The 27,167-nt window shown below is 46.6% G+C and overlaps 1 protein-coding gene across 4 annotated transcripts in view; it reads right to left on the bottom strand.

Moving 5' to 3' along the window:
• The window catches only part of MAMDC2 (MAM domain containing 2), a 317,683-nt gene that overhangs the window by 140,398 nt on the left and 150,118 nt on the right, over positions 1 to 27,167 (bottom strand). For 3 of the 4 annotated variants that reach the window (XM_042912057.1, XM_042912058.1, XM_042912060.1), the window contains 2 exons: positions 7,929 to 8,223; positions 7,477 to 7,590 (listed from right to left, as the gene is read on the bottom strand). In XM_042912057.1, coding sequence (XP_042767991.1) covers positions 7,477 to 7,590; positions 7,929 to 7,962 — 148 coding nt within the window. In that variant the 5' untranslated portion in view covers positions 7,963 to 8,223. Of the gene's footprint in view, positions 1 to 7,476; positions 7,591 to 7,928; positions 8,324 to 27,167 lie in introns of those variants that run through there. The other variant, XM_042912059.1, reaches the window with a different exon arrangement.

Genomic DNA, 27,167 nt, shown 5'->3' with positions numbered 1-27,167 from the left:
ATACTTTACAGACCGAGCAGTGTCACTCTCAAGGTTGCATTGTGATTGTTTGTGATGACAGAGGATCAAGGGTCTTAGGTAGCTGTAATGAGTCAATAATCCAAGGGCTATTTGTCCCTCGGTATGTCAGAGATGGAACAGACCACCTGCGGGTGAGACAAGCTGAAACACTGCTTTCCTGCTATACTTTGAAATTAAAACACTAGCTCCAAAGTCCTTGAAGTCCTACAGTAGGAAGGATTATTAAACACAACCTCTTTTACCACAGGGGAACATGGCAAGGGTTGGGTTTTTTTTTTTTTTTTTTCTATTAATCTCAACAAGGGCTTTAGAGATTGATTAAATTTGAAGTGTTTGCTGATACCACATGCTGCTTGTCCGTCATTGTGGAGAGGATGTGATCCCTGTCCTCAAAGATGTAAGGTCCTGGCCAGGTGAAGGTGTGGGGACCCTGACAAGGAGGGGCGAAGGAGAAGACACACAGTGGGAAGTGAAGAAGGCCAGGGGAAGGGAGGGGAGGGAGATGTTCATCTACCGGGGAAACTCAGAGAATGTTTCAAGAAAGAGTTGGGTCTTGGGGCACCTCGGTGGCTCAGCCAGTTAAGCACCCAACTCTTGATTTCAGCTCAGGTCATGATCTCACAGTTTGTGAGATCAAGCCTCATATTGGGCTCTGTGCTGACAATGCAGAGCCTACTTGGGATTCTGTCTCTCCTTCTCTCTCCCCCCCTCCCCTCCCCTTCCCACTGTCTCTCAAAATAAATAAATACACTTAAAAAAAAAAGAGCCAAACCTTAAGGCATGGGGGGCGGGGTGGGGGGTGGAGAGTAGGATTTCAATAGGCCAAGATGGATCAGGGGAATAAAAAAGCAGAAAACAGATGTGGAGAACAATACAAATACAGAAAAAGGCAAGAAATTAAAGGGTGTGTTGACAAACAGCACATTAGAGATTAACAGGAGGGAAGGGAGCAGATTTATGATTTGGGGCAAATCATGGGGGGCCTTGAGTGCTACTCTAGGCACTGTGCAGGTTCTCCTGGCAACTGAGAATCAAAGGATACTTTTTTTTTTTTTTAGGTTTATTTGTATATTTTGAGAGACAGAGAGAGAGCAAGCATGAGCCAAAGGGGCAGAGAGAGAAAGGAGATAATCCCAACTAGGCTCCAAGCTGTTAGTGCAGAGCCCAACATGGGGCTTGAACCCATGAACTGTGAGATCATGACCTGAGCCAAAATCAGGAGTCAGACACTCAACTGAGACACACAAGCACCCCAGATTCAAAGGATTCTTAACAAGAGGGCATTTCTTCTTTCTTACATCTGGAGGGGGTGGACAGTTGGCAGTCCTTACAAAGCACTGTCCTCAACCCTGGGCACATATGAGAATCACCTAGGGAGTTTGTTCATTTGTTAGTGTTTGTTTATTGATTAACTATGCCAAGTCTGGTCTTATTTCTGGCCAAATAAATCAGAATCTCTTGGGGTGGGACCTTGACATGACAATTTTCAAAGAAATTTTTAGGTGATTTTAACATCCAGTCAGTGTTGAGAACCACTGGTTTAATGCATAGTATGAGAATTCTCTATAAATTCTTAATTTTTGTTGGGAATGCTTTGCCAAAATTACATAAGACATTTTGCTTTGCTTAACTAGGCATGGCCTAATACATACAACAGAAACTTCTGATATACTGTGCAAGTTCCTTGCTTTTAAATAACTTCCTCATTTATCATTAGCAATATGTTCATCTGTGTTAAGCACTACCTTCTTCCTGTAGGTATTTCATATATATATCATTGGTAATTACTGATATGTTCCCATATACATGATATGATATTTATAAACACATTTGATATATACAGAGAACAACCAAGATGTCACGACCATGTGTAACGGTAGTTACACATGCTGTATGTATTAAGATACCCATCACTACCTACCAGCTGTATGTATTAAGATACCCATCACTTACATTGACATAATGGGGTTTCACTTCAATTCTTAAAAATCAAATATTATTTAACAAGAGATAGAAGTAGGTCCACTGCTGGGGTGACCTAGCAAGGAGGTTGTGCTATTTTAAGAATCCGAATTTTTTATAAATACTATATGCCAAGATGCAAGTCACAAAACATGCTAACCGTATGCTAGGGGATTTGAAGGTGTTAATGAAAGCAGAAAGTCCTACGACAAGGGATTCTTTTTTTCCTCCCAACATATGGTGACCACAGCTGACTTGTGCAGTTATGAGAAGGGAAGCATCGTAAAACTCCTAAGGTGCTTCGTGGGGGATGAGGACAGGAGCTGGGTAGCCACTTCCTGTTGGGCAACGCTAATTTGAGTAGGGTAAAAACCCAGATGAGGTGTTGGCCTTGATAGGAAGGAGGTTGGGCCTGTCAGAGCCTATGTCCAAAAAAGTCAGTCAAGACAGGGAGGAGCAGGCAGATATAGCCAGTCCAGGCAGGTTAAATCCCAAGTGGAGGGGCCAGGTAAGAGAAACCAAGAACCCAGACTGATGGACAGGGAGGCCAAGGGGTAGGGACCTGCCCAAGAGCTTAGGGGATAAGAGATCAGTTTGGCTAGGACTCTCATAAAAGACTCCATGCCATCAATCAGACAGATGAAGAAATACCTTTGAATGAACCGGGAGCACAGACGAAAACGCATAAGGGCTTTTCAATCATCCAATACTAGAATTACTCATTGAGCAAATTTATCCATTCAACAAATATTTATTGAGCATCTCCGATATGCCAGGTCTTTTTCTGTATGCTGAAGATTATAGGCAGGTGGGATGTCTACAGCTCTGCAAGAGTGAATCAATACACAAGATGGCATAACATGTAGTGCTTTATGGGTTTGCTAGGCCCAAAGCACTGTGCCTTTGGAACCCATGTTCTTCCATATGTATGAAATATATAATTAATTCCCTGATGAAGACTTTCCAACATTTTATAATTAATACACCAAAGCTCCAGGGCCCAGGACCCATAGTGACAGGGATGTTAGGAGAAGTGCACTAAGGCTGAAGCATAGAACAAGTGGAGAGCCAAGGAAGTGAGGCCTTGTCCCCTGCTTGGTCCATGACCATGACTGGCAGCCTGTGTGGGCCCCAGCATGCTCCCCTGTAAAATGAGGAGGTTGCACTGGATGAATTCCAAAGCCCAGTTCTAGATCTAGGATCCTAGGCAGGGCCAGGGCAGAGTCAAGCTGGGCTCAGGCACAGCACACGGCAGCTATGGTCAACCTGAGAGCAGCACTAGCCAGGGCAGCCCCAGGGAGAGGCATGTGATACTGCAGGAGTAACTTGGCCATTTCCTGGGATTGACTGTGTCTCCAAGGGACATCAAAGGAATACGCCAGAATGTGCTGCTTTCCAGTCTCCACACAACATGGGAGTGTGTTTCTACTGAGAGTGTACTGAGAGACCAACAGGCAGAGGCAACGCGGGTCTAAGCAGGCCCATGGGGGCGGGAACTACCTGATGAACTGGTAGTGTCGGGGGGATGCTAAGGTGATTCTCCCAGAGTCAGGAAAAGAGCTGTAATTCACAGGAAGGGAGGACTGGTCTCCCTCTTCCAAGAAGGCCTCTTGGGCTCCCAGGCAGACTTTTGGCTGTAGGTGGAATATCAGGTGGGATTTATCATTTTAAATAATAACTGGCACATGACAGAGCACAGAACCGAAACTCAGATGGCCAAGTAGCTGAAAGTGTCTGTAAGAGAGAAGAAATGGGTTTGGACAAAGAGCGGGGGCGTCAGAAAGACATACGCGCGTACTTACAAAGTGAGTTCAGCGCACTCTACCACGTCCCCCACATTACCCCCTGGTAATGCCAAACCTTGTAGCCTGTCTTCCTGCCTCAGATAGCATCACTCGCTCCGAGGCACAAATACCATCCACACTCTTCCATATTAGGCCATTCCTCAAACCCTGACCCCCACTGTTGTGCAAAAGACGCATTCCCTACAAACAAGTGCTTTGAATTTCCTTGTTTATCGCCCGTTCACCTAACATGTTTCTTTGTTTGCCTTCCTCTGGGGGGCTTAGCGTTCTCAGCTTCCAGTTAAGGAGCGGTACCTGGTCTGGGTTTTTACCTCCCCCCCCTTCCTCAGTTCCTCCAATGGCTTCCTTATAGAGTTAGGTCAAAGGTGCTAAGCCAAGGTGTCCACAGCCTGAAGTGGAGCCAAAATTCACCCGATGATTCATTTGATTGTGACTCTTCCAGTGTGAGGCCAACTTACTGGGTTCCAAGAATCCTCAGCCAAAGGGCTTCTGCCCCCACAGCTGGCATTGGGTAAATGGAACCAACAGTCTCGATTTCACCTGAGGACCACTATCCAAAGAGCTTCCAGTATTCTCTGAACTGTGAATGAATAAACAAGTTTTTTTTTTTTTTTTTTAACAGGATGAATGAAGGAATAAAGAAGATTTTTATAGGATTAAATAGATCTCTTCTTTCCTGGATTTAATTCAAACCTAAAATTTAGACGTGAATTCCAGTTTGAGTCTAACATAATCTCACTTCCCTTGACAACTTAGAGGAAATAAAAATATTCTCCAAAAAGTGTAGAGGGAAATTAAACTAAATTGGGCAATGTTAGCAAATCTAGAAAGCAGACAAGACTGGACTGCAGCATCTAATCACTGGCACTGGTGCCCCCGCCCTGTTCTGGGGGCACCCTCCATTGTGGTACACAATCCAAGCAAACAATACTGGTCAAAACTCAGCCATCCCATGCCCAGTGGAGATCAAGTATATTTCAAGATGGCCATGAACTAGAGACATTGGAATTGCAGTGACAGACTCTTAGAGACCTAATACTGGAAATACACCAAAGAACGGACCTTACACACAATTTGGGGCAGCGGAGGGATATTTTGAGCAAGGGCCTGACACAATTACCCCAGATTTGATTTTCCTGTGATGAGATTCCAATTCGCAGTTTCCCTACTTAATTCCCTGCACTGGGCCTCCTCCCCGCAAATTAACCTACTGACCGAGGACATACAGAAAGTGCCATTTGTATGCCAAATACTCGTGGGCAAAGGTCTCTGAAACCTACAACTTTCTATGGTGTATTCAACACGTGGCGGTGGATGGAACCAGTCTCAAAGGATTCCTGCAGCAAGTTGAAGTAAATCTGCAGAGAGGCTTGGCCACAGCTTGCCAAACTGCTGCCTCTGCTGATTTTATCATCTTTAATTGACCAACCTAAGAACGGGTTTACAACGGAAATTCTTAGCGATGGCCTCTCGGCAGGCGCACACCTCACTGCCCCTCTGGAGGGCGCTTGGTCGCGTCCAAGTTCTGGCCTTTGGAAAACATTGCTCTCCAGAGAATGAGGCCTACCCTGCCTCTTGTCTTCTGCCGGGAAGGCTCAGAGGAGAATGAATTAACTTCCCCCCAGCCAAGCCAGTAGTCCTGATCCTGAGCCAGAAAGCAGTGGCCGTTAGAAGCGAGAAAGAAAGCTAGAAGGAAAGCAACAGTGCTTCCATTATACTATTAAACCATAATCACCTACTCCTATTATAAGCATCTTCCTGTTTTCCCCGAAGGGGCGCTGTTTAACTGCCACTTGGGTGCAAACGGGCCAAGCCAGCATTTCCTGTGGGTCTGGAAGGCGGGTTAAGCTCAGCCGGCTGTGGCGCGTCCACTGACCCCGGAGCAGGCCGTGAGGGGCCACCCTGCTGGGGGTGGGGGCTCTGAGACTGGGCCTCCTGGATTAAGGGGTGATGTTGATGTCCTTCACCTGGGGCCAGGACTAGGGTGAGGCAGGAGGCGTGTTGAGGGCACAAAATTTAAGCAGGTTTTCAGTCTCAGCATCATGCCAGTGGCCCTTTCTCACCAATCCCCGCTCTGCTCAGGGCCACCAGCACTGGGGGACAGGCGTGTGAGTGGGTGCATATGTGTGTTGTGTAAAAACACACTGTGGTCAGTGGTTCTCAAAGCATCGTCTTCAGACCAGCCTCAACACCCGGGAACTTGTTCGAAATGCAAATTCTCAGGCCCAGTGAATCTGGTACTCAGGCAGAGGGAGAGGGGCTCAGCATCTGTGTAACACGCACACCAGGTAATTCTTGTGCAGCTGAAGCCTGAGAAGCTTGGTAGTGCTAGGGAATAATGCCCGTCCCACGGTCCACATCCAGTGGTCTCTCAGGGTGCGTCGCCCACAGCAGGAACAGGGAAAGAAAGGGTGGGGTGGCGAGATGAAAGAGACCTTCCCGAGGCCATCAGCAGGGTCGGAACCCCTCAGGTAGGAAGTCAGGGGTTGCTTTTTCCCCAACCATCCCGAAGTAAACTGTAGCGGTCAAGACCTGGCAACTGTTGGCAATAAATAAAGATTGCTACTGAGTTGCTTCCTTCCAGGTTCTTCCCCTTAACTAGACAGCTCAGGGCCAGCTGTGGAGTGACACCATGTGTCGTGGGCCAGCCGTCTGACCGTTCTGAGACTGAAATGGCCACCTTTGTAAAACGGGGTAATATCGCCCACCCGTGAGGGTCCGAGAGGCCAACAGAAGCCCAAGAGAAGCGTGGGCCAGAGCAAGCTGTGGTGACAGGCTGTGCGTGCGAAGCAGGGGTGTGGCCTCCACCCAGCTCGGGGGAAGCCAGCTGGGACGCCTTGGGGACAGAGGACAGCTCAGAGGGGAAGCTGATCTCCTTTAAGCTGCTGTGTTTTTAAAAGGAGGCTATCCCCAGTCCAAATGTCCTGGGGCATCAGGCTTCTACAAATGGACTCACCGAGGGGGGGAAAGAAAAGCAGAGGGTGAGCCCAGGGCCTGCTGTGGAGTGCTAGAGGGCTGCTTGTGTTTTTACCACATAATGAAGGGCAAGAAGAAACATCCGAAGACCCACATTTAAACTGTCACCAGAACCCAAACAGTATGTAGTGGCGAGGCGATGACCAACGCCTCCAGCCCAGTGACCTCAGGCACACAGTCATGGACTCGTTTCCTCCTTTGCTAAGTGCTGGATTGCAAACACCACAGAAGTACGAGGATGAAGTCAGCAGCAACACACTGAGGCACAGCGTAACCACGAGTTCTTATCACGGAGGTCTCATCACAGAATTGGGGAACCATTTCTGCAGTGTGGGAACAGAATTACCTCCCATCCAACTCTCCCCGCTGGTAAAGGTGTCTACTGAGGACCAGAGAGGCTGACAACCTGCAGAGGGCACACAGCTAGGGTGACAGTCAGTAGCTGTGTCCCTTTCTCCCTTCCATTAGGAAGTGCTGGGGGGCGGGGAGCGAAAATCTCAGCGCTTCCACCCGGGGGCCAGGTAAACAAAGGGCATCCCCGCCCCCACGTCTTCCTCGGCCTCGCACAGCTGAAGGTTGGAAGGAGGATCCATGACTCACACTTTTCCTCCGGAGGGGATTTAACTCCAAGATAGCATTGCCCTTGAGAAAGAGCCAACCAGCAAGGAGGAAAGTTCACCTCGGGGCCCGGGTGGCTCGGGAGCCCCCTTACCTTCCTCGTTTAAAAACCAGGGCTGAAACTGGAGCACCGAGTCAAAGCCGCAGGTGTTCTCTTCAAAGGCGCAGGAACCCGCGGGCAGGTCCAGGGCTCCCGCAAGCTGCAGGGCTGCGGGCACAAAACGAGTTTCAGTTGGGGCTCGGCCTGGGAGCGTCTGCACCAACTCGGGGCGCCCCGGGGGGGGACGGGCTGAAAGTGAGGGGGATGCGCGCGGGAGCGGCGCGAGAGGGGTGCACCACTACACCCTCCCCGCCCCCGGCGCTTGCCCCGCGGGCCCTGCGTGCACCCGCAGCACCACTCCAGGCTTCGGAGAGGGGTACGGCTGTCGGAGAGGATCCCGGGGCGCCCTCGGCTAGCCCAGCCCAGGACGGCAAGCCGGCCACCGGGGCTGCGGGAGCGGGTCACGAGGGCGCCCCCCGGGGGTCCCCCTGGGTCCTCGCACTTACCTTGTACTGCCAGGAGGACGCCCCTTAGCAGCATGGTCGCGCTTCGGGGAGGGAGGACGACCCCAAGGGGGTGCAAGCTACCGGCCCGCTGGGACCGGCAGCCCCGGTGGAGGGGAGCGGGCGCGCCAGGGACGGACCAGGCGAGAGGCAGAGCGTGCACTTGGAGCTGCCCAAGTTTGCGGAGCGGCTCGGGTTGCTGAGCGGAAAGCTGGGGGTGCCTGACTGGGGAGCGCCGCTCGATCGCGTCCCGGGTGAAGCCGGCGCGGCGCACAGCTGGTCCCGGGCGAGGATTGGGCTGGGCGGGAAGGAGACAATTGCACACTTTTGAAAAGCCAGCTAGGACTGGCCGGGAGAGGAGAGGTCGGGATGCAGGGCTTTGGCTCAGGGTTTTAAAGCTCGGGAACAGACCTCTTGCAGACACTTGGAGGGGGGCAGGCCTTCCAGCAGCCCCTCCGCTGGGCTGGGACTGGAGGCGCCCGGCCCCGCCCCGCCCATCCGCGGTGGGAACCAGCTTATTTCTGGGGACAGCTTCCCCGCATCTGGCACACCAGGGCTGCAGGCTGGCCCTAATTTTAACTTCTTCTCCCCAGAATGGAAAAGGGTGGAATTCTCCTAGGAAAACCTAGAGGAAAGCTTGGAAACTGGTGACATAAGCTTTGTATCTCAGCGCGTTCTCAGTATTCTCTGGGCGTTCGGGGCCCAGAAATGCTAAGCCTGGAATACCACCCCCCTTTTTTTAAGCAGTGGAATGTCTGGCATGCCTGGTTCTCAGGATTCCCTCTGTCCCGTAAAATGGGGGCATTCCTCCTCTCCAAAGAGCCATGATAAATTAGTAGGTTTCTAAATTGGCGTGTGGGGGCTGGGGCTGGTGATGTCAGGGAGGGGTTACAGTGAGCGCTTTGAGCACCAAGCGTGTCTTTTAAAAATTCTCTTCCAGGAAAGAACGTGGTGGGGACCGTTTTTTTTTTTCTTCTTAGTGGCCTTTACGGTTTTGTGCAGGCAATTTTGTGCCTAGGTCGGTGGTTCTCAAACTTTTGAGGGTGCCTCAGAATCCCCTGGAGGGCCCCCACCTGTCAGAGTTTCTGATCTGGTAGACCTGGGTTGGGGCTTCAGATTCTGCACATTCTTATCAGGTTTCCAGATGTCGATCGTGATGCTGCTAGTCTGGGACCTCGCTTTGGGGAGCCCTGGCCTAACGAACTCCTGTTCAACCATCAAAGCCCTGTTCACGTGCCTTCACCTGGTTTCCAAATTCTCCTGGTTTTCCTTGTCCTTCACTGGCAGCTCCTGACCTATATCCTGTGCTGCTGCTGCTGCTGCTTTTGGTCTGTCTGAGCCCTGAACACTGGAGTGCCTCAAGCTGTGTCCTCTTAGCTCCCCTCTCCCTCAGTAATTTCCTCCAGTCCCGTAGTTTGGAGCACCAACCGTATAGCCTGATGACTCCCAAATTTATATGTCTAGCCCAGACTGCTCACTGACTCCAGATGCTTCTATCTCACGGCCACCTCAACATTTTCATTTGGATGTTTAACAGCTATCTCATACTTAACAGGTCCCAACATGAATACCTCATAGTCCTTCCCCAGTCTGCTTCCCCTTGCATTTTTTTTAAAGTTCATTTACTTATTATTTTTTTTTTTTTTTTGAGAGAGAGATGGAGCATATGAGTGAGTGGGGGAGGGGCAGAGAGAGAGAATCCCAAGTAGGCTCCATGTGAGGGGCTGGAACCCCTCCCCCCAACCGTGAGATCATGAGCTGAGCTGAAACCAAGAGTCTGAGGCTTAACCGACTGAGCCACGCAGGTGCCCCTCCCCTTGCATTTTCCTTGATTCAACCAACACTACACTGTATGTTAACTAGAACTTTAAAAAAATTTTTTAAAAAGAATCTTTTTCCTCCAATTGCTCAGGACAAAACACATAGAGTCATCCTTGACTCTTCTCTTCCTCTCAGGACATTATCAAACGCCCCATCCAGGATTCAAGATACAGCAGATGCTAAGTATGTTCCGTGCCTACAGTGACCACCCTGATCTGAGTGGCCATCGTTAGCTAGGGAGACTGCAGGAGCCTCCTAACGGTGGGGTCCCTGTCTCTCTGCCTTGCAGGCCTCCACTCCATTCCTAACCCAGTGGTCAGGAGCATCCTTTCAACACAGAAATCGGGCTATCTGCCATGTCCTTCCTTGGCTCCAAACTTGTGACAGCTTCCCAAATCAGCAAATCAAAACCCAGTCTTCACAAAGACCTACTAGGTCCTAGAAGACCTGCCCCTCCCCTCACATCTCTGACCTCATCTACCCTGCAGCCACATGGACCTCTCAGCTGGTCCTCAGCTCCAAGCTAGCTGTCCTCCCAGAACTTTGCACTGGCTGTTCCTTCAGCTTGAAATGCCTTTCCCTGGAAATCCACATGACTCACACCCACACTGCCTGAAAAGGTCTCTATTCAGTTGTCACCTTCGATATGAGAAATTTGATAGCTTTGTCGCTAAAAACAAAAAAGCCCTTACGATCCATTGAAAGTAAGCTTGGACAAATTCTCATGAGTTTTCTGTGAGCAATGACCCAAATGATCTAAAATTTCTTTAGGGTGTGTGTGTTTATAAGCTTTGCCTCAGGTGGTAGCTAGTAACGAATACCATTTAACATGCTTACTATTATAAATGTTTTTTTAATAGAAAATCTCATTCAACTTTCACAAGGACCCTCGGGGGTGGGGGGGATGTCAATATTATTATTGCTCCCATTCAACAGATGAGGAGACTGAGGTGCAGACTTCAGTGATAGTGAAACCCATATCTGCTTTATTCCAAAAGCCTATTCTCTCAACCGGTAGAGTAGCCTGTCTCCTTTGTCTTATGTTCTGTTTTGATTTCTTGCTCAGATGGTGCTAAATATCTGATTACTTTCATCAAATTACTTAATGAAACGTGCAGAGACAGCTAGGAATCCACTTGAAACCTCAAAACACTATTTTCAACCAAGCAAGCTTTTAGCAACCATCAAACTGGCACACCTTTTTCCAGGTATCTGCAGAATATTGCAGTTTTCAGATCGCCTTACATTCACCTGCAGGTTCCAAGACTCAGGAAAATGAAAAACGTCAAAGCCGTAAAGAGATCTTCAAAAATGTTTAAATATGAATTAAAACGTCAAGGCAACAACATTTATTGCTGCCTGTGGGAAACTGAACCATTACACATAAACACAAAGTTAGTTGGAGTAAAATTTCCATTTCACATATAACTGCAGGATCTGGAGCACAGATGGCCCTTTGACACTGGAGCAGGTTGGTGTCTCAGGGAGGCAGACCGTGGTTTGGAGGTTCATGTGCAGGCTGTTTACTAGGGGGCTCACGGTTCGCGGGTTGGAGCCCTGAGTAGGGAGGGCTCTGCCCTGACATTGTGGAGCCTGCTTGGAGTACTCTCTCTGCCCCTCCCCGGCTCGTGCATTTTCTCTCTAAACAAACAAACCAAACAAACATAAAAAAATTCCTTAAGTGGTGCCCTTGGGCTCAGCATGTGTGGAAGGGAGGAGGAGGCAGGACTGGGCTGAGGGAGACACTGCAGCGCAGGTCACACAGAGTCTCTCCTGACCCCACAGGGAACTCTGGTGGCGAAATGGCCCACCCAGTTTATCCCACGTTGGGCTGATATGTCCAGCTGCTTTGTATTGCTGCTTCCGTCAGTCACTGACGGATATGGTCCACACCTGTCCTGGTGTGCTTTCTGCACTGAGGCCGACCCAGAGGGGCTGAGGACTGGAGGCCGTGCGATGACGACAATCCCAGCAGCTGGGATGACAAGTCCCTGCTTGAAGGAGGATCCGGACAGCACACTGGTGTCCACCACAGACATTTTGCAGACAGGGGAAAGGATATTGCACATGGAGAGAGCCAAGGAGGGAATCCACAAAATCTAGGAATTACGTGCATTAACCCACTTCCTTCGGTCTCTAATCATGGAGCCATGGAGCCAAGCACTGCCTTAACCCCTGGAAAAAACAGCATCAGACCCCCAGATGAGAACTACCCAGGACTCTCTCCTCCAAGACTTAGCTTAATGGAATGATTAAATAATGCACGCAAAGTTCTGGCCTGTAGAAGGCGCTCAATAAGCATTAGGTATTAGAGTGGGTTGAATGGTAGCGCCCTCCCCCTCCCCCCCCCCCCCCCCCCCCCCCAAAAAAAAGGTATGTTGTGAATGTGACCTTATTTAGAAGAGGTGCTGTGGAGAGGTGATTCAGTTAGGGATCTTGAGGTAAGATCACCCTGCATTATTAAAGGCCCCAAGTCAAGGGCAAGTGCCCTTCCCAGAGACAGAAGACAGTAACAGACAGGGTAAAGGTGGAGACAGTGATGGGAGTGGCAGAGCCCCAGGCCAAGGAGCGCCTGGAGCCACCTGCGGCCGGAAGAGGAGAAGAACAGATCCTGTCCTGATAGCCTCAGGGGAGTGCAGCCCGCAGACTCCTTCGCTTCACAGTCCTGACTTCCAGAGCCCGGACAAAATAAACTTACTGCTGTTTTAAGTCACCGGTTTGTTCTGGCAGCTGGAGGACACTAATACAGAAAGGGTTAAGCAAGGAGCAAACACGTGCCAGGCACGTGCCAGGCGTCATCTCCCGCGACCCTGCTACCTCCCCGCGAGAGGGAGACATCGCTCTCTCCATCTCACAGAACAGGAAGCAGGCCCAGAAGCGTCCATTAACTTGTTCCGGGTCACACGTCCCGCTGCGCTGCCAATGCAAACCTGCCGACACCGTGACACCACGTGCAGGGAAAGGCTCCTGTCGCTGCGGAGAGCCACGCGAGCCCTGTCGCAGAGGTGGCGAAGCCTCGCGCTGCTCTGCTCCCCGCTCCTCTCGGGGGAGCCCTCAACCAAGCATCCAGCTTTTCATTTAACCCCCTGGCTCTAGAGATCTGGCTCGGTCTTCCAGTTTTCTGGGCACAGTAGAGGAAGGAGAAACACGGGTGCCCCTCGCAGGAGCACCTGCATCATTCTCATGACGGTTCTCCTGACGCACCCTCGCGTGGTCTCATGCAGTGCCCCCTAATGGTCGCTTCAGCAAGCACTTCCCTGTGCCTGGCACAGCGCTGGGGGCGGGGACCCAGGGGTGGACAAGAAGCATTCTTCGCCTCACAGACGGCAGACCGACCCATGGAAAGACCATTTAGCTGAAACAGGCTGCCGAGGTAGAGCAAGGCCTGCAAACAAAACCTCCACCGGCCAGGGAAGTAACATGAATGAAAGAACTGAGCTGCTAGCAGGGGGCGCTTAGGGAGGGATGGTGGAGCCAGCATCCCCAACCACAGGACATCGTTGGCACCGGCTTGAGGCCAAGTCGCCGTGGCACGATGGGGGTCCGGCCCTGCCTATTTTGCCCAATTTTTCAAAAGAAGCCCAATGTCTAGAGATGTGTGTAATAGCTCCTGATTTTCAAACACTGGCAATGAATTAAAACAGATCTATGTAAATCCCCGCGCGGGTAGAGTCAAATTTGGTGAGAGGCTAAATTCAATTCTCCAGCCGCTGTGGAGACCGAGCATGGGATGCCTCAGCACCACCCTTCCAGACACAGTTGATCAGTCCCATTCTAGAGAAGAGAAGATGGAAGCAGAAAGAGTCTGACTTTTAGCAAAGGTCATGGGTCTCTAAGAGGGAGAGACAAGATGGGAAGTCATAAGCTCATTCCTCACTGGTCCGTATTTGGGCACACAGAAAGGACTTTGTATACTGTAGGTCCCGTGCAAATGTAAGGCTATTCATAATATCTTTTATATTAATTTTACTTTGGTTGCTTTCTATTACATATTATAGGTTTTAAAATTTACATCTATATCTATATGTATATGTATATCTATATATCTATATCTATATCTATATCTATATCTATATCTATATCTATATCTATATATACATACAGTAAAACCTTGGTTTGTGAGCATAATTCATTCTGGAAACATGCTTGTAATCCAAAGCACTCGTATATCAAAGTGAATTTCAAGAATCATGGGCTCCGTTGTGATCATGTGACATTCAGTGTCACATACTACTCATATTGCAAGACGTTGCTCGTTTACCAAGTTAAAATTTCTTAGAAATCTTTGCTCATCTTCTGGAACATTCGCAGAACAAGTTGCTCGCAATGCAAGGTTTTATTGTTTATCTTTTTTCCTTTCTTGCTTCCTGCATCCCCTCTGATCTATGCCAAGACATTGTCTCTGCTCTGGAGTTTTGTCTGTCTCTGCCTCTCTCCATCTTTCTTCTTGCTCTCGTGTCTGTCTGTCTCTCTCTGGGTCTCTGTGATGCACTCTGGGGCTCACCTCTGCCTCTTCCTCAGCATTTTCTCTGTCTTGCTTTCATGTTGTCTCTCTCTCTCTCTCTCTCGCTCTCCACACTTAGACCCCAACATACCCCACTCAGTGCATGCTATCAGGTCGAGAATAAGCTGGTAAAACAATTCCAGCCTCTGTGGCTTGTCCTGCCCATGACCTTCATTGCATTCCTGCAGGAGGTGTCTGGGGGCTCTGCCCCAAGGCTGGCTGGCAGTGTCCCTTGGTTCCTGACTAGCACCAGCTGCCTCTCACCCCTTGGGGACAGTCACGTGCCTGCTGCAGGTCTGACTCATCTGCTGTGAGGGACCGAGGCCCAATGTTAACCAGTTGTTAACAAATGTCCTGTTACTACAAAATATATGCCCTGCTTTTCAAATCCCTACACTCAAATGACTGGATTTGGTAAAGCAGCTATTTCCTTTACAGTCGGCATTGGAAAGGGAGTAGATAAATAGATACTTTCTATCGTTAATCTTTGTTCCATCAGTTTACTCGGAACCCTAGCTTGGAGTCAGACATCTTTCACTATGGTTTGATGGCAATCTTTTGAATTTTTTTTAAGTCAAATGTTCTTGGGGCTGACTCATCATAGTGAAAACACTACCACCTTTCATTGAGTGTTTGTGATGTGCCAGGGGGTTTCATGGTCAATTTATGGAGGAAGAAACTAGGCCTAAAGAGTTTAAGTGACTTGCCCAAGGGTGGGGGGCAGGATGTGAACCCAGCTCTAGCTACCACCAAAGCCCTCTTGACCTGTCTACACTTCCAATGCGGGGAAAGTTTGGGCAAACACTGTACAATGTCCTGCTCTCGGACCCCACACTTCATTGCTCTACTGCTATGCTGGGCCAAGGCCAGGAGGCACGTTTCTGTCGGTTCCAGTGAAGTATCTATACTCAGAGTTTGCAGAAAAAGCCCTTTATGACCAGGGTCGAGCCTACGTTTCCATTCTGAGCCCATCACACTGCTACCACCCATGCCCCCACCAGCCCATGCTGGTCCTGGTCTCTGTCCTCTGGGCCACTCCTCATGTGTTCTTATGTGTTCTTTTTTCTGCTCAGAAACAGAATGCCTTCCTCTCCTTCTCCCTTTAGGAAACTCCTTATAATGGGTTGAATTCTGCCCTCCAACTCCCAAGATGTATATCGAAGTCTTATCTCCCAGGACCCCAGAATGTGACTTTATTTGTGAAGATGAGGTCACACTGGAGCAGAGTGGGCCCCTAACCCAATAAGACTGGTGTCCTTATAAAAAGGTGAAATTTACATAGCATAGTAATGCTACCAGTTAAAAACAACCGGAGAGGGGCGCCTGGGTGGCTCAGTCGGTTGAGCGTCCGACTTCAGCCCGGGTCACGATCTCGCGGTCCGTGAGTTCGAGCCCCGCGTCGGGCTCTGGGCTGATGGCTCAGAGCCTGGAGCCTGCTTCCGATTCTGTGTCTCCCTCTCTCTCTGCCCCTCCCCCATTCATGCTCTCTCTGTCTCAAAAATAAATAAACGTTAAAAAAAAAAAAACAAAATTAAAAAAAAAAACAAAAAACAAACAAACAAAAAAAACAACCGGAGACACTCACCTTGGCCCCAATGAGCTTCCCACAGACCTCTCTTCTTTCCAAAGCATTGTTACAATGGGACTGACCCTTCTCGTTCTTAATATGATTGCAAAATGCCTTTCAGCAATGACTATCAGCCAACTTTGGCAAAAAATAAAGGCTTATTACTTACAAGGCCTGGAAATTACACAGCACACCTGGGTCCACTGCGAGGTTGTAGGTAGAGACACGGCGCCCATGGGCTGGGCTTCTGCTTTTATTGGGGTTAGGGTTTTGTGGGTTCACGATTGGTGAATTTAAAATGTAAGAGCAAGAATTTAAAGCAAGAGAGAAAAGACAAGTGGCCCAAATGGCCAGTTACCGGAATCAACCAAGATCTTTAAAACAAAGGAGACTCAGTGAGGAAAGGTGGTCTGGCTCTTTATCTAGACCCCTTGGCTGGCAAAGAGTTTGTTCAAGATAACTATTCAAGTCTCTGAAGTGGATGGCCTCTTTGGAATGGAGGCCTTCAGCAACCAAAACTTAAATCAGGCACTTGTGTCACGAAAAAGAAAAAATACAGTCTGTTTACACTACCCACTCTTCTTCATTTCCAAAGACTCAGCTCAAATGTCTTCTCCTCCTCTACCTGTGCCTCCTGTCCTCCCAAACCACAATGTTCTTGAGGCCGCATTGCCATGACTTTGTGTATGTCTCTGTTATCCACAATGGAAGCTGATATTTCAAGGGATGAGAAGTCTGCTTTACACTTGTTTCTGCTCTGGTGTCATCTGTGTGCATGGCTAACTGTAGGCGCACAATAAATGCTGGCTGAAAGAGAGGCTGTGGAACAGCACGTCCTCCCTGGTATACACAGCCTGCCGAGGCTGCGGGCCTATCATTAGAAGAGAAAGAACTAAATCTAAGCTATCGGTCCCCCAGGAGGGTATTTATGGAAACAAATGAACTGCACAGATGTGCTCAGAGATGACAGAGCCAATGGAAAGAGGAGCGGCCGTCTGAACGGGGAGCCGAGTAGGCTTTCTGGGGTCAGAGCGGCACGTTTGGCAAACTCGGGGGAGGCGGGGGAGGCAGGGGAGGCTGGCTCTCAGAAGCCCACTTTCATGAGAGGTGAAGGGGGCTGCAGGGAGAGGACTTGGCCCCTGAAAGGAGGCACCAGGCCCTGAGGGTTGGAAGGAGAGAGAGAGAATAATGAAACAGCCTGCATCCGGCCATCTGAGCCTGTGGCAGCCCAGCCCTGTACACTCCCATAGGGGTCCAGGAGAAAGGCTGGGCTGTTGGGAACCCAGATGAGTCTGTCCTCCTAGGTCTCTGCCAAACACGGGCCACAAACAGCTCTATGACCCTGGGGACAGGATTAAAAAGAACGGGTGGGCAGTGCCTTGTCCACCTTGCTGTGGACATTGTTGGCATTTCAAGGTTAACTGCGGTAAGAATGGGCAGCTTGTGGCTGGGCCGGGGATAGGGTGGGGGGCAGGCCTGTGAACACGTATGTTCACCCCTGGGACATCCCCCCAATCCTGGGAGTTAAGGCCCTATGTCCCCTGCAGGGGCTAAGAGTGAGTCAAAGGACTTTGGAATTCTACTTCATTACAGTTAGTGGGGGCTCCAGAGGCTGGGGGCTCTACGCACAACGTGGGCTAAACCCAAGTAATACGCTTTCTCCTCTTCAAGCTGCACCTGAGAGCTGGAATTCTGCAGCCAAACACATTCCCCAAAAGAGCAGTGAAACCCCAAACCCCAGATGAGCTTCTACTTATGGCCTCTGACATTGTTAATGTGCTGGACTGAGGGTCTATACCCTGTGTGATTTGATCTAAACTGAACAGAGACGGTGATGTTTACAGCTTCTCAGAGACAGAATGGCCACCATCTGGGAGGGGAGAGACAGAAAACATCAGCTCTGAATAGGCGAACGAGGTGTGCGTGCATGCGGGCATGCGTGTATGTGTGTGTGGTGTGCAAAGACATATTATTGATGGCAAGTCAAGCCATGCCATTACCAGTAATCTGGAAGCTTGAAATGCAAAGGCCTAAAATCCTAGGTATTTTTTATTTACTTCAATTTTAATTTTTTTAACGTTTATTTATTTTTGAGAGACAGAGAGACAGAGTGTGAGTGGGGGAGAGGCAGAGGAAGAGGAAGACCCAGAATCTGAAGCAGGCTCCAGGCTCTGAGCTGTCAGCACAGAGCCCAACCTGGGGCTCGAACCCACGGATCTTGAGATTATGACCTGAGCCGAAGTTGGATGCTCAACTGACTGAGTGACCCAGGTGCCCCTTTATTTATTTTAGAAAGAGAGAGTATGAGAGGGTGAAGGGCAGAGAGGGAGAGACAGAGAGAAAGAGAGAGAATATTAAGCAGACTCCATGCTCAGGGCTCAGTGTGGAGCCTGACATGGGTGGGGCTTGATCTCACGACCTTGGGATCATGACCTGAACCTAAATCAAGAGTTGGACACTCAACTAACAGAGCTACCCAGGCACCCCTAAAATCCTGGGTGTTTAAAGATGTCAAATGACACCAATTCCTCCAGATTTTCAAAGTGAGTGCCCAAGGCACAGGTGATTTTGGTGATAATGAAAAAACCCGACCACCAGACATTGCAAGATGCCTCAAAGAGCTGCTCTGGTGAATCACAGTTCCAGCTGTACATCAGAACCACCTGGGGAGTTGTTTCTAATACACAGGTTGGGCCCCAGCAAACCAATTAAATCATAATTTCTGGGACAGGACAAAAGCACTGGTATTTCTTTAAAGTTTTCCAAGGTGATTCTACTAAGCCAGGGTTAAAAAGGCTCTGGCTTAAGGGGCACCTGGGTGGCTCAGTCGATTAAGCATCTGACTCTTGGCTTCTGCTCAGGTCATGATCTCACAGTTCATGGGTTCATGCCCCCCATGTTGGGCTCTGTGCTAACATTGCAGAGACTGCTTGGGATTCTCTCTCTCCTACTCTCTCTGCCCCTCCCCTGCTCACTATCTATCTCTCAAATTAATAAACATTAAAAAAAACTTAAAAAGAATGCTCTGGGTTAATATTTTCATCAACAGAATTAAGTCCTATTGATGGGGGAGCAAAAGGCAAGCTGAGGGCAAAGCACAAGCTAAAACCTCTCAACCCCCCCACCTCCAGTGGGATATGTATGATGTTCTTCAGACACTCCTGACTGCCCAAGAACAAAGGAAAGGGAAGAACAGATGGTTAACTGATAGAGATCATAGTCATATCTGACACAGACCAATTTACTACTGTCTTAATGATTTACAAGAAAAAAGGGATATCCAGAAACCTACAGACTGAGTTCCCTGGAACCCTAACATCAGCCTCCCCTCCCTAGAAGAGAAAATCTTATGGGGTGCCCGGACGGCTCAGTTAATTACGTGTTCAGCTCTTGGTTTCAGCTCAGGTCTTGATCTCATGGTTTGTAGGATCGAGCCCCACATTGGGCTCTTCACTGACAGCACTGAGCCTGCTTGGGATTCTCTCTCTCTGCCCCTCCCCTGCTCATGCTTATGCGCTCTCTCTCTCTCTGTCTCAAAATAAATAATAAAAACATTAAAAAAATTAAATGGCGATTTGTTAAAAAAAAAAAAAAGAAAGAAAGAAGAAAATCTTACATAATCAGTCACTCCTTACAACTCTAGTACAACTCTTTCTGCCCACAGGTCCTGACCCTGTGCTTTAATAAAACCATCTTTTCACACAGAAAATGTCTCAAGAATTATTTCTTGGCTGTTGGCTCCCAAATCCCAACACTACAAACCGTGTGACTATTATTATTAATTTTTTTAAAGCGTTTTGAAAAGAATAAAGTGTTATATCAGAACAGGGAGTGTAATTTTGTCATTGAGACCATGGACTCTGGAGCCAGACCCCTGGAGTTGAACTTGTAGCCCCTTACTACCTGTGAACCTAGAGTACATTGTTGAGTGTCTCTCTGCCTTAGTTTCCTCTTCTGTAAAATGAAAATAATAGTAGTACCTAGCACACAGGGTGGTGATGAGTACTAGGTTAGTTTATATTATTTCAATATTCAAAACAGAGCCTGCACTCTGTTTGCACTATGTAAATATTAATATTCCTTTTGTATCAACTCAAGTTTTTCCAGGCTTGTAGTTGAGATTGATTATGGAGTGTATCCATCAGAACAGCCTTTCATATAGTATCCTGCCTTTGGGGAGTGGGAGGGTGCAGAAACTAGAAATATAAATGGGACATTTGGTAAGCCGTAGCTTTGATGTCTTATCAGAGTAGAAGAAAAATCTAAACTATTGAGTGGATGCCTTTCTAAGTACTAACTGATGTGAAAATGTTGGGGTTCAGGAGTGAACGATCAAGAAAGAATTCTTGAGATGTTTTCAGTGCAAATAGTTGGTTTTATTAAAGCACAGGGATAGGACACGTGGGCGGAAAGGGCTGCACTGGGGTTGTGATGTGTGACTGATTATATACCTTCAAGTTGGGAGGGGGTCAGGGAGAGTGTAATCTGTAAGGAATTTTGGAAGCAAGGTTTCCAGGACCTCGAGGGAATAGGTGTTGTGAGGAAAAGGTCACTTATTAATGTCTAATAAAACCTTGGTCATGAGACCCTTTAGATGTAGATCAGTGGGTCATATGCTTGGAGGATGATTGCTAACATGTATCTTGGGGGGTAGAGATAAAGGAAGTCTCCAAAGTCATTTTTATATGTTAAAGGAGACTTCTAGAATTCTGGAGGTCGGGCTAATGTTAAGCTAAGGTTGCCTTTTACCCTCAGCTAAGTGTCACCATTGAGGCAGCTGAGCTCCTAGAGGAAGGTCACTCTGCCTATCTCAAGGACCTGTCAGTGGGCTGTAAGCTGTAAGGAAATTTAATTGTTTCTTTTGCATTTGTTTCCCCATATCACCAACAACTAGGACATTAAAAAGAGTAACATAGAAAATAGTTTCAGGATTAAAATAGAACCTTCATTTGATGATACTTGAGGTGGAGCAAACAAGATGGAGGGGAAGATATGGATAGGCTTCTTACAGATGATGTTTCTAGAGGCTAAAGGAAATGATCTTGGTCCCTGGTTATAGCCTGAAGGGCAAGTTTGTCTGTGTCCAATAAAAGTGTCTTCTGGAAGAAAAGAAAAGAAAAGAAAAGAAAAGAAAAGAAAAGAAAAGAAAAGAGAAAAGAAGAGAAAAGAAAGAAACAACAACAACAACAACAACAACAACAGAGAGAAACTTTTAAATGAGACATCTTGTTTCCAAACTGCTGGAAGCCCCTATAACTCCTCCTCAACAGAAAAGGGTGCTTTTCTCATTACACATTTTACAACTTGATATACACATTTATTTTATATTTATTTTGTTATGGGAAAGCTTTATTTAGTCACTCACCCATAGCAGGTTCAAATTAGATCTCTGAATATCCAACTCATGGGACTCAGGATTTTTCTCACGTTTTGGTGGGACGGACGGGGATGTTCCATGGGAAACTGGTTCCCTCACTCCTAGGCTTCCTTCCAAAACCAGGCAATAGAACTGAAAGGGCTCCTTTCACTCAAGCTGTGGGAATGCCCTGCAGTGGGGGCTGCCTGCTGCATCTCTGCTGGGTTTCCATGTTGGGTCAGACATCACCACATTCCTCCAGAAGGGAGTAGCTTCTCTGTAGGTGGCATCTGCCTGGGTCCCCACCAGACTCCCGGGTCTATTAATGCTTGTGTTCCACGTTTTCCCTTCAAAGTTCCATTTCCTTCTTTTTGAAATAGATCCTTTAGGAACTTTTCTCAGCTAAGATCTATGAGAGGTCAATTTGCTCAGTCTTTGAAAGCATCAGTCAAAACATTAGCTCAGTTGGATATAGGTTTCTAGATTAATGTTCTGGGTGAAGACAGTGGATTGGACACGCTCATCCAAATTTGGCTTCTCTAGAACCCATTGAAAGACTATAACAAATAGTCATTCTGTAGAAATGTATAAGCCTTTAAGCCTACAGAGAATGGGAAAGGAGACAGCAAACTTTTGAAAGCTAGAAAGAAAGTGGATAAAGAAAAAATGACCTAGCAGATGGAAGTCAGGTTGGTGGCTCAGTTTATTCTACAATGTCATCAAGAGTCCAGGAGATAGTGATACTAGATAATATTAGAAACGAGGAAGAAGAGGGTGGCCAAAAATGAGGATCAAAAAAGGTGTTTGAGAAGCACTAGCTATAATCAATGCTAGTGGATGACTTCTTGTCTCCTAACCAGGAAAGCCGGTGGCATAGTCCCAGTCTGAACTGAAAGGCCTGATAAACCAGGGGAGACAATAGTGTCAGTTTTGGTCCAAATCTAAAGGCCTGAGAAGGATGAGCTCTATGGTCTGAGGGCAGGAGAAGACAGATGGCCGAGCTGAGGCAGAGAGTAAATGAGCCCTTCTACTTTTTTGTTCTATGCAGGTCCTTAAGGGTAATGGACAAATTGGCTTGTATTGGCAGTGGTGGGGTGGTGGTGGTGGTGGTGGTGGTCTTCTTTACTAGGTCAGCTGATTCAAATGATAATCTCTAATCTCTTCCAGAGACAATCTCTCAGACACACCCAGAAATCTTTTTTTACCAGCTATCTGAGCATCTCTTAGCCCAGTCAAATTGACACATTAAACTAACCATCACACCACTCCAGCAAAAGAGTGGAAAAGGCAGAACAGAAGTAGGCTGGATTGGGAGGGCACAGACTGGGTTAAGAGCAGAAGTTCCACCCTGAAGCCAGGGTGAATAAATGAATGTGTAGACCCTGAAAGCGGAGACCCTGCCTCCAAGCCCTGATCACCCACTTGGCTTCCAGAACAGTTATGACCAGACTTTTTCTCTCCAGGCAGAAGAATGAGAATGGAAAGGTCATCTCCAAGGAATCTGACCAGATATAGATGAAAAATGTAAACATAGTGGTATTAAGGTTTCCGCCAACAGATAGCCCAGCCATGTCACCCTCCAGTGCAACTTATTCAGATCTTCCAGTTAGCTTTTTATCCACAATTAAACATGAGCAGACACCTAAATATCACCAAACAGCTAAAGAATGCCTCTAATATACAAGATAAAGATCAAACAAACAAGCCACTAACAAAAAAAAAAACAACTTCAAAGCAAAATAAACCACGAAAGGAAAACTTCAAAATAAAACAATTATTAAAATCTTCAGAGAGATAAGCCATCGTGCTGAATCCCAGAAACAACTTCAGGATGCTATTTAAAAAGGAACATTCAGAGAACACAAAAGATCTCTTAGAAATTAAAACCATGAGAGCAGAACTGAAACACTCAATGAGAAACGTTGGAGGTTCAAGTGAACCTTTTGGGTCATTCTCCCAAAAAAAGTAGAGCATAAAGCAAAGAAAAAATAGAAGAAAATAATAGTATTCTATATTTTATTACAATAAAATATTATAAGGGTATAAATTTATATTTCTATATTTGAATTTTCAACAGAAAATATAAAAGCTTATATTTTATTGCAAAACATTGTATCAAATAGTCTAATAAGGCAACATCTAAATAATAGGAGTTTCCGGGTGCCTGGCTGGCTCAGTCTGTAGAGTATGTGACTCTTGATCTTGGGGGTCATGCATTCTAGCCCCATGTTGGGCATAGAGACTACTTTAAAAAAAGAAAAAAGAAAAGAAGAAAACATGAATAATGGGAGTTTCAGAAGAAGAGACCAGAGAAAATGAATGAGGGGGAAAAAATTAAAGAATTAATTTAAGGAAATTTCCTGAATTCAAATATATGAGTTTGTAGGTTGAAAGGCTCATTAGGTGCTCAGAACAATGGATGAAAATGGGCACACACCAAGTCATATCACTGTGAAATATCAAAACAATGGGGACAACAAAGAACACATTAAACACTTTCAGAGGGCAAAAACAAGTCACAAACACTCAAGAGCAAGTCACACATACACGTGTAATGCAAACATTGATGATTGATCTAAACCAAATTATACTATTACTATATTAAAAGGATGAGGGTCTGGGAAATACAGAAGTGTATGGTGGGTGTGGAAGGAAAGGAAATAATTCCTATCTTCCGATATGGAAGCAATTATTCCATTATCCTCTGGCCTCTGTTGATGTTGTTGAGAAGTTTATTGACACTATAGTTGCTCCTTTGCAGGTAATCTATATTCTCTGGCTACTTGTAGGTTTTATTATTTGTCTTTGGTGTCCTGTAGTTTCTCTGGGGTTTCCAACAATCTCAGTGAAGGTTTAAGGGGGCTCATCTGGATCCTTTAGGAATCAGTGTACAGCATTACGATTGTATGCTAGGCTAGTTAATATCCCTGCACACAAAAATTATATCTATAAATATAAATGATAGGAGACACAAAAAGAGCCTTTGGATGAAGTGCAAATATATAAAATCCTGAAAGGACACTATGGGTTTTGCCCAGGAAATGTAATAGATTGCTGAGTGGAACATGAGCTATTATCCACAGCTAAAAGATAAAGAGATAAATGTGTCCCAGATTTGAGAGAAAAATGAAACCAGTTGGGGCCAGGGAATTCTTCCAGGGATTATTAAGAAGTGGCCAAATGGGCTCTGTAACCCCCAGTCTTCACCCCAGACTATGCCCCATACTCCCTTCCACGTCCAGTTGGTATATGAGAAAGCTATGGAGAGAAAGGACAATCCTATGAGTTGGGTGTTGCTGGGGAAGGATGAGTACCATGACTTTTCCCTCCTCTCCCCTTGGGAGAAATGGGAAAGTGCTATTTTCCAAATCCCTTTAACATGAAATGGGGTCCAGACATCATTCTGAAAGACGTAGAGTGTTTTATTGACACTTTATTCCTTAGTTCGGTTCTGTCTATACAGTGCACTTGCTGATCTGTGTCCTATACCCATGTGTGCAGGGGGAAAGAAATGGAAAGAGATGACAGGGAAGAGAGAAAGCAAGAGTTTAACAGTCTGTACTCTCACTACTTGGTGGGGCAAAGCTGTTTAAGTTGCCTGTGGGTCCATAAGAAGCCAGGCTTGAGCTGACTTGCTTGCACTCAACCCAAGAGAGTAACCCATCAAGCAAGGACTCCAGCAGCTGGAGACCATGGGGCATTCCACCATGAACCAAAGCAGGGGGCAGTGGTAAAGATCAAGTCTGATTGGATCACCCAGGTCAGGAGGTGGATCAAGTTGATATGGGTATGAAGTGCTGGACCCAAGACCCCCAGATAAAAACAGGGCCCCCAAACAGCTGTACCTTCAGTAACTAGCATGGTAGATAACGTGAACTCAGAGAGGTAGGAATGTGAACTGGTTTGATTTTCGTTCACTTGCTGCCTTCAACTATGCTTTACTGAGTAAAAAAAAGCTTTACTCAGCTTTTCTTCAGTGATGTCTCACGTACATTCCATTCTGGTCACTTGGACATACAGAAAAGTCCACCACCAGAGAGCCAGTGTGTAGACACATGCCACAGAAAGCAGAATGCCATCTGAGAGGGGACCACAATGGCACCAGTTAAGTAAACATTCTTTCTGTACTTCATCCATCCTTCCTGCCCCTGCTCTGCAAGAATCAAGACTAGAGGAAAAAGAGAAAAGAAAGAGTGAACATGTAGACCATGCCCATTCCCCGCTCCAAGGCCCCCAGGAAGAAGCCTCACTGGTGGTATGGGGCAGGGTGAAGACAAGTATTCAACTGGATATGAAATTGAAATTGTAAACTAGATTGGATTGGACTCTTTGGTTGGAGAAATAGGCTTGAAAATCAGCTGCCGGGAACAACACCCACAATCATGCCACAGAAATGGCTTGCTGAGGATATGCCACCATCAGCCTAGACATTGGGAACTTGACTGCATTAGACCTACTGCAATTGTTAATGCCTCCCTAAAGTCAGATTCCATTGCCATCACCCAAGCCAACAAAATGGAAGCATTGAAAAGAGCTTATATCTTTTCTTGGTCATGTAAGAATTTAAGTCTTGCATAGATGCATCTGATTAATGGAGTCTGGGTCACATGATTTTATTCTAGCTGAAAAGGAAGCTGGGATTTGAGTTCTGAGCTCTGTACTGAAGAGGCAGAACTTACAACATGGAAATTCTCTGTATTCAGAAAAGCTTTTCAGAAGATGGTAAGTCATTGTAATGTGACAAATGTCTACCATAGCAAATACTGTTTAAAATATACTTGATTAACCACTCATACCCATTAGTATGGCTATTATCAAAAAAATCAAAATAACAAGAGTTGGTGAGGATGTAGAGAAATAGGAACACTTGTTGATACGAATATAAAATGGCACAGCTGCTACAGAAAACAAAATGGCAGTTCCTCAAAATGGAAACAGAATCACCATATGATCCAGCAACTTGACTTCTAGGTGTCTGTGCAGAAGATTTGAAAGTAGGGACTTGAGATATTTTTACATCAATATTCATAGAAGCATTATCCTCCATCAATAGATGAATGGAGAAATAAAATGTGGTATGTCCACAAAATACAATATTATTTAGCTTCAAAAAGAAATGCAATTATGGTACATTCTATAACATGGATAAACATTATGCTAAATTAAGTAAGCCAGACTCAAAAGGACAAATATTGCATGATTCCACTTAGATGAGGTACTTAAAGTAATCAAATCCATAGAGACAAAAATGGAATAATGGTTGCCAGGGACTAGGGGTTGAGGGAAATGGGGAATTAGGGCTTAGTAGATACAAAAGTTCAATTTGGGGTGAAAATTCTGGAAATGGGTGGTGGTAATGATTGTACAATACTGTGAATGTACTTAATGCCGCTGAAATGTACACTTACAAGTGGCTAACAATGGTAAATTTTATTTATGTATATTTTACCATAATGAAAAATAGAACTGATGAATAGTTTTGGAAATCAACATGAAATCGAGCAGATAATTTACTTCATTACCCCCATATTTTAGGATTTAATCAGCTGATAAGGTTAAAAAGAGGAAATAAAGAATGACTTCCATTGTATCTTTTGTGTGAGACTCCTTCCTCAGTCACACTCTGGCTACACCAATATTATGATGTATGAGAACTGAGTGTTAGGACTTACACCCCTAAGAGCTGAAATAACACAGTGATCCTCTTACAGCCAGTGGTCAGTGCAGGATATTGAAAAACTGGTCAGGTTAACACTCCTCTGTGTTCAACTGTCCCCATTTTGGGAGGAGTCTGCAACTCTGAGAGTCCTTGAGCACAGAGAAAAAGATTTAAATGAAGAATAGCAAAATGTGGGGGTGCCTGGGTGCCTCAGTCGGTTGAGCGTCCAATTTTGGCTCAGGTCATTATCTCGCGGTCTATGAGTTTGAGCCCTGCGTGGGGCTCTTTGCTTACAGCTCAGAGCTGGAGCCTGCTTTGGATTCTGTGCCTCCCTC

Source organism: Panthera leo, chromosome D4, assembly GCF_018350215.1.
Source record: "Panthera leo isolate Ple1 chromosome D4, P.leo_Ple1_pat1.1, whole genome shotgun sequence".
NCBI lineage: Eukaryota > Metazoa > Chordata > Mammalia > Carnivora > Felidae > Panthera > Panthera leo.
Note: the sequence above shows the minus strand (reverse complement) of the source record. Positions and strands in the feature narration are given on the sequence as shown.